At 41.2% G+C, this 7906-nt stretch overlaps 1 protein-coding gene across 1 annotated transcript in view; it reads left to right on the plus strand.

Moving 5' to 3' along the window:
- The window catches only part of LOC116067087, a 115745-nt gene extending 108104 nt beyond the window's left edge, over positions 1-7641 (plus strand). The window contains exons 8-9 of the mRNA XM_035993695.1: positions 329-655; positions 7616-7641. Coding sequence (XP_035849588.1) covers positions 329-655; positions 7616-7641 — 353 coding nt within the window. The remainder of the gene's footprint in view (positions 1-328; positions 656-7615) is intronic.
- The last annotated feature ends 265 nt before the right edge of the window (positions 7642-7906 follow it).

Genomic DNA, 7906 nt, shown 5'->3' on the forward strand with positions numbered 1-7906 from the left:
GATTGTATTGTATTGTGTATAAATTCACACATTGTTCTTTTGTTTACAGTAAAAAAATACTAAACAAATACAAATCTTAAAATCAAGTTCATAAAGTAACTTTCTTTGCATTCATTTGATTCCCAATAAGATCCACTGGTAAGAATTACTTTCCATTGTTAATATGGACTTAAAAACTGTTCTGAAATGCAAAATAATAGAATTTTAATCATGTGATAAAACATGCAATTAATCTCAATTAACTATAGAAATTAAGCGATTAATCCCGATTTAAAAAAAATAAATAATTGTTTGACAGCCCTAATATTAATTGTTTGTTGTTTTTCAGACCTGACTGTAACAGTGTATCCTGGAGATGATGTCATTCTACCATGTCAGGCTGCTGGTTCCTCCATCAGAACTCTAAAGTGGACCAGAGAGGACCTGGATCCAGATACCGTCCTCTTATACAGAGATGGACGCTTGGAACTAGACCACCAGCATCCATCCTTTGAGGACAGGGTGGAGCTGGTGGACAGAGATCTGAAGGACGGAGACGTGTCTTTAATTCTGAAGAATGTGAGCAGACACGACACTGGAACATACGAGTGTCGAGTTAAAACTGGTGATACTGACCTAATCAGAACCATCAGAACCGTCCGTCTGCAGGTTCCAGGTGAGTAATTCTCTCTCAGAGAGTATTTCTGAGTACCAGGTTGTAGCTGCAGCTCCTCTAGAGTCTCCATGATGAGTTGGTCCCAGAGAGTCAGACAGAGAGAGAATCACTTCAGATCATCTCAACATTTAGAGAATAAAGGTGATTAGATTTGTGGTAGCATGCTAGCTAGCTGACCAGTTAGCCACTCAGCTAAAACCACAATATCACAATCTATTTCACATCAGTGTCACTTTTTGGATGTTTTCAGCATCGGTGTGGGGGGGGTTGTAACATTAACGTTACTCAACATTACTCGCATTTTGCGACCAAAATTTGAGAGTGTGACTGAATTTTACATCCAGTCGTACATGTGCGACCAGTAAATCTTCCCCCTTTTTACACGTTAAATGTGGAGATTTCGGTACCTGAGATCTCATAAACTCAAACTTATCTGTCCTCTCTGCATATGAACACACACACACACACACACACACACACACACACACACACACACACACACACACACACACACACACACACACAGACAGAGCAAACTACTCTGCAGTTTTGTTGAAGTCAGTTAGTCACAGAAATGGTGATAAAGTGGTTTCAGTTTTCTAAACTTCAGTCAGACAGCGTTTGCTGTGATCTGATATTAATGGAGAGCTGAAAGAGGTCGCGGTGCTGCTGACGTTACACTTCCTCAGCAGGAACAACAGAGGTTAATCTGCCCTGGGGCCTGACTGACAGGCTGAGGCTGTAAGGAAAGGCAACTTTATCTCTACAGCAGCTTTCAGCAACAAGGCAACTTTATCTCTACAGCAGCTTTCAGCAACAAGGCAACTTTATCTCTACAGCAGCTTTCAGCAACAAGGCAACTTTATCTCTACAGCAGCTTTCAGCAACAAGACAATTCAAAGTGATTTACATGAAACATTAAAGAACAATTAAAAACGGTCATGATGAAAATAAAACAGAATAATATACAAATACAAGAATAAAGAATAAAAGTTGCAGTGAGTAAGAAATGAATAGTTGTCCAACTCCAGGTTGTAGGGACGGGTTTGGGAGGAGAGAGGGAGGAGTTATTTTAGTTTAGTAGCCTAAACAATGCATTTTTAATTTGAAGTTGAATTCATTGTAATTGTAGACTGGAGACTAGAGCTGCTATATCTTTTAAATATTTGTACTGTCATGACAGCGATGGTGCTGTCAGTTTACCTTTTATCTTCTAAAGTGCTCAATGAAATCTCAAAGGGTTTATTAGTAATACAGTGGAAATTAGTAGAAATGTGAATATTTGGTTAGCATGTTGATTTACGGTGTGTGTTGCTGGTTGGTTGTAACATTAACGTTACCCAACACCGCTGAGAGACTGACTTGAGGCCGGCCAGCGAGTATCTCCGGGGGCTGGCCGCGGCCCCGGAGATACTCGGCCGAGGATACATCGTAACCTGTAGTTACATGTTGGGAGGTGACGTCAGGCTGCAGCGTAGTCTCGGTATCTCCACGTACCTCCGTACGGAGTCACGGAGTAGATTTAACTCAGAAACATAAAATGGTCTTTAGGGGTGAGAGACAGTGACTATGAAAGAGATGAGATCTGATATTAAACAACATTTCCTGAAGGATTAGACCTGAACTATTGATGAGTCATGTCAACACGTATCTCAGTGAGGAGCTTCTTCATGAGTTGACCTCGTGGTAATAAAGTCCTGTGATATCTCTGATAATTAACATCCCTTCTGCAGTGTTACACCTGATGGAGGTCTTTAGAAGTACCATGACTTTTATTCATTATTATTGTTTATTATTGTTTTTCAGACCTACCTGTGGTAACAGTGGATCCTGGAGATGATGTCATTCTGCCATGTCAGGCTGCTGGTTCCTCCATCAGAGCTGTAAAGTGGACCAGACGTGACCTGAAGCCAACAGATAACGTCCTCTTATACAGAGATGGACACTTGGAGACAGACGACCAGAATCCATCCTTTAAGGACAGGGTGGAGCTGGTGGACAGAGATCTGGAGGACGGAGACGTGTCTTTAAAGCTGATGAATGTGAACAGACACGATGCTGGAAAGTACGAGTGTCGAGTTGCATCAGGTGACTCATTCAGATTCATCAGAATCCTCCGTCTGCAGGTTACACATCCAGGTGAGGTAGTCTCTCTCAGAGAGTTTTTCTGAGTATCAGGTTGTAGCTGCAGTTTCTAACATCAGAGAGGATGAAGACTGCTCCACTATCACACATTTACTGACTCAGATGTTTTTTTTTAAACTTCAGTTCCAGTGATGTAAACTCCTCTCCTGGAGGTCTCCTCCATGGACTGACAGCAGCTGTTCTGGTTCTTGTAGCTGCTGCAGTGGTTGGTGTCCTGATATATAAAAGATGTCAGAAGAAGAGATCAGGACAACCTGCTGATGATGATGATGATGATGATGAAGCATTTTTCTGCCATGAATCTTGACTTTACCGTTGTGTGTGTGTGTGTGTGTGTGTGTGTGGGGTCTGAGTATCTGAGTCTGAGATCCTCTAGGGTCTCCATGATGAGATGGTCCAGAGGAGGGTCAGACTGAGAGATTTACTTCATATTAACTTTATCTTTAGAGAACTACAACATTTAGTCGAGTAAAAGTTGCTTCAAAGAAAAACAAATTTTACTTAACTCAAAGTACTTTTACTTTAAATACATTTTCCTCAAAGTAAAAACAAAATAACTCCATATTCAAACATGTTCAGATAAAAGTCAAATGTAGGTCAGTTATAATGTTGTTTAAGATCAGAGTGATGTTTGACTGAAGAACACAGAGATGTTCAGACAATATCAACTCAGCAGTAGTACACAGAAATACTTTGCTCTATTAAACACATTAAATGTGATAATATTATGTAACAATAATCTACTCAACTCTGAGCTGGATCTCTGCAAGCTTTTAACAGGAAATGATGTTTGTTTAGTTGTAAATATCAGCAGACGGAGCCCCCCCCAAATATCTTCTAATCAGGTGTAGAGAGATCTTCATCATGTCTTCTGTTTGGTGTTTTGGTAATAATACATTTATATGGAGGGAATTTAAATGATTGTTTTCTGCTCGGACATATAAAGGCTCGTGTTGCTAAGTGTTATATTTTCAGCTGATGATTTAATATCAACTAACATTGAACAGTTTAAACTGAGGAGTTGATGACATTGTGAATATTGTTGTTATTGTAATTATAAAATCATCTGATGATCAGAATATCTCAGGGGGACATAGAGGACCAGTCTGTCTCTAAATAAGACCTTCAACTGGATTATTATCTATGAAATAGATTAACATGATGTTTGTTAAAGGAAATGTTATGAAATGTGAACTATACCAAAGTGATGATCTTTGAAATCAGTTGATAAATATTTAATATGAATGAATGGATGAAATAATAATGATCAGAGACATGATGGAAGTTAATAACTCAGTTTTAACATTCAGATACCTTAATGCGCCTTAAACTGTTTTACTCTTTTATCTTATTTTAATAAATACTTTTTTTGCTACATTTGGATTCTCAAGTTGTTACTTTTATATTTTCATTGTTGTGCACTTTTTTATTCTTTGAACATAAATAAAGCCGCTCCAAATACCAACCTGATATAGTGTGTGTGTGTGTTGTATGAATATCTGAATATGTTAAATGTGTAGAGGAGGAGCAGAGACTGGGGGAAGGATGTGATCCTGAGAGACTAAGATCTGAATCTGATGGAGGTCTCTGGTGTCAGCTGAAGACACCTTTGTCCAACATGTCCAGGATTTCACAAACACTCTCACACTAGTTTGATGATTGTCTCAGTCAGAGCGGTCGGGGAGATGAGGACGGAGATATATCCCAACTGCAGCCTGGGCGGAGAGTCTCCAAGGTTCTGTAACAACGTGTCCTGTAGCAGTGATTGGCTACAGAAGAGAAGAAGTCTGTTCTTGGAGCTGCTCTCCCTTTGACCACAATCAGTATCAACTCCCAGACCGTTGGAGCATGCTCGCCGTCCGCACCACGCTGACCGTAAGAAGCATGAAACACGACATGTATAACTGTTGCTCAGCTCTCCAAACTGACCTTTAAAAACCAATCTGGGGATGTTTGGTGAGTTATGATCCAACATGTGTTATTATAGGGTTAGATGCAGTAAGTTAATCTGATCCTGCTGAACCTGGTGACCCACGCCTGCTCCAGGTAACCGCTGGACGGGGTTCAGTCCTCTGTGTCTTTGTGTTTCTCACCTGCAGTTCAGTTCAGTTCAGTTCAGTTCAGTCACTTTATTATCCCAGATGGGAAAACTGATCTACAGTCAGGAGAACAAGATAAAAACCACAGACAGCAAACACCGTACAAATAACAAAAAGACAACAAAACAAAGACATAAAGTGCAAAAATGTTCCCTATCCATACAATATACACAACACACTTTTACACAATACTACCAGAGAAATCTCTAAAAGAAAATCTACATTAAATTAAGCCGAGTTATTGCACATTGAAGAAAAGAGTTTTTACTGTTATTGCTCTTGAACCTGCAGCATCTCATTATCATTTTCCTCTTTAAGGTCTTTGTTATAAACAGAGAGCTCCCATTACAGTTTGTTTCTCTGATAACACTCAAGAGTTAATAATAAAATAAAAGGTGATTTAATATCATTTATTCTGAGATTTTTACAGTGAAAAGGATGAAGTAAACATGCAATCAACAACTGAAGAACTGATCATTTCGGCGTGTAATCATTATTTATATGAAGGAATAGAAGAGTATCTTTACAGTATGCAGTATAGTAGATGGTGGTACAGTATAGTAGATGGTGGTACAGTGTAGTAGAGGGTGGTACAGTAGGCCTTTGCTTCAGTTAGAGCTCTGCTGAGGAGAGAAATGAAGTCAGTACGGCGCCATTTTGCCTGTCTGTTCCTGTAATCAGAGAACAAAATGGAGGATACTTAGTGGGCGGAGCGCATGGTATCTAAAGGCTCAAAGCACATTTTAAATGTGCACCTCCCCCCCCTCTCAGTCAGTGTCAGGATGTGGTGCCAGTTCCTCTTTAATGTTGGTAGAGAGAAACTGCAGCTCTTTATCATACAGTATGTCTGAACAGACTGTTGAAGTTTCACAGCAAACAACTACATTTAAAATATCTGACTGTTTCTGTCAGATGGTTAACTGAACTAAACACTAAATATGATCTATAGAAGCAGATATTATGGCTATGATTCTCTTCTTTGTGTCTGTGGTTAACACAACACAAGGTCTCTCATGACACCAAAGTCCTGAGTGGTATTTCCCCAGCAGCAGCATTAGAGTCATCACTACTAAAATAAAATGTTCCACTGATGATTTTCCAGAAGAGGATGGAGACAATGAGATACCAAGAACAACCTTTATACTTTATTAATTATGTATGTCCTGATCAATTACCAATGAGATCAGCTGTGTCTATGTTCCATCTACAGAAACACAGCATCTGTTAACATGTCTTTCATTCCACAATCAGCTGAGTCACCGTACAACAGCTGTATGGAAACTGTGGGTCTGACCATCAGTCTGAGGAGGCAGTGCAGTCCTCTCACGTCTAGACTATTGCTACTCCCTCAGTACGCACACCAATAGGTATAATTTCCTAAAAAATAAGGCAGCTGCTAAATTTTGCCGAGAAAAGGTGGCTGGAAGCCGGGTACAGAGCAAAGTGAAGGCACAGCCTTTAAAGGCGGACGTTTCAGTTCAGTTAGGCCAGCAAAGATGACCGTCATGTGGTGACACAACTTAAATGACCAGTTAAGATTAGAAAAAAGATGGTGGTTTGGGTTAAAACACTCCCGTGACTCGAACACCTGACACAAAGACCTGTTTCCTTTCTTGTGTGTTCTCCTTAACTTCTTCTTTTTCCTGTTTTAGGAGCCAAACATCCCCCCCGACCTCCTCCCTATGAGGATCTTTACGCTCTTCTACAGCAGCAGTCAACGTGCTCTGACAGTAATACATATGTGGAATACATACTGATTACAGAACTTTACTTTTCACAGATATACAGTATGTACCAAAGCTTCTTGCCTTTGCCAGGTTTGTTTTTCTTGTTTCTATCTATTTATTTCAGATGCGTTTACATCTCGGGTCGGTAGAGAGAACCGTGTTCTGAATAAACTGTTGCATGACACCAACGTCCGTGCTCACTTAAAAAGGCAATGTTGGCAACCCACCTGACCCGTCTGTAAACACGGACCAAGGAGTTTAATGCACTCGCAAGTCAGAGGGTCGCCCCGTGGTGCAATTAAAGTGAGGGCCAGCGAGGTGGGATCCCGGTCCCTCAGGGTCCCCCACCGTCGGGGAGGTGGAGCGTGAGCGCGTGCGAGGGCAAAGCCAGAGGAAACTCTGGTGGAGGCCCGTAGCGTCCTGACGTAAATCGGTGGTCCGGTCACACAGACCTCTGGAGTGGATTTGCAGCCATAACCCCACAAAAGGCCAAAATAGCAAATTAGTCTCTTTCTTTCTCTTCATTCTTCTCCTCCTCAGCACCTGCTCATTAATGTCACGGCTGCCATTACACAAACATTTGGAAATAAAAGCCAAAATAACCTCCCTAACTTTAGTGTAACAGCGTGCTGCGTCTGATGTCATTGTTATTGTTATTTTCATCATGCGGGTCAGTTCAGAACCGCAAACAGTTCACACTGGAATCTGATACAGGCCACGTTTAAAAAGGTCATGGGAACAGACAAACTAAAAATCAGATCTGAGCAAAAAATCTGAATTAGGCATTAAGACTTGCTGTGTGAACGTAGCCTCAGATAACGTTGTTATGATTTTGGGCAACGACCTGGCGGGGCGTGCTGGGTGGGCTGGTGCTTAGCCTCCATGGACACCTGTGGTTGTGTCCAGGCAGCTAGCGTTCCTTGAGCAGGAGGAGAGTGACCTGGGATTTCTGGGTGTTTTTTCAGTCTGTCCCATTGTGTTTCTTCCAGACCTGTTTGATCCAGGTGTTTCCTAAGCCTGTGACGTGTACCAGAGCTGTTCGGGGGTGTAGGATAGTTGGGGTGCTGCAGAACAACTTGTTCCACTGCCTCTTTAGAGCTTCTCCAGGGACAGGGGTTGCTGGGCCTCAGGGTGGAGATTGGCTGACTGGCTGACTTTACCTAATCATTTTATCTGTTTATCATATAAACAACGTTTCAAAGGCCACTGGTTCTTGCTGACTGTCCTTGTTTCAGTGTCAACGGTCAGTCCAGTTTATGGTAGAAATAAGAGTCATCGAG

The sequence above is a fragment of the Sander lucioperca genome, chromosome 17 (assembly GCF_008315115.2).
Source record: "Sander lucioperca isolate FBNREF2018 chromosome 17, SLUC_FBN_1.2, whole genome shotgun sequence".
Classification (NCBI taxonomy): Eukaryota; Metazoa; Chordata; class Actinopteri; order Perciformes; family Percidae; genus Sander; species Sander lucioperca.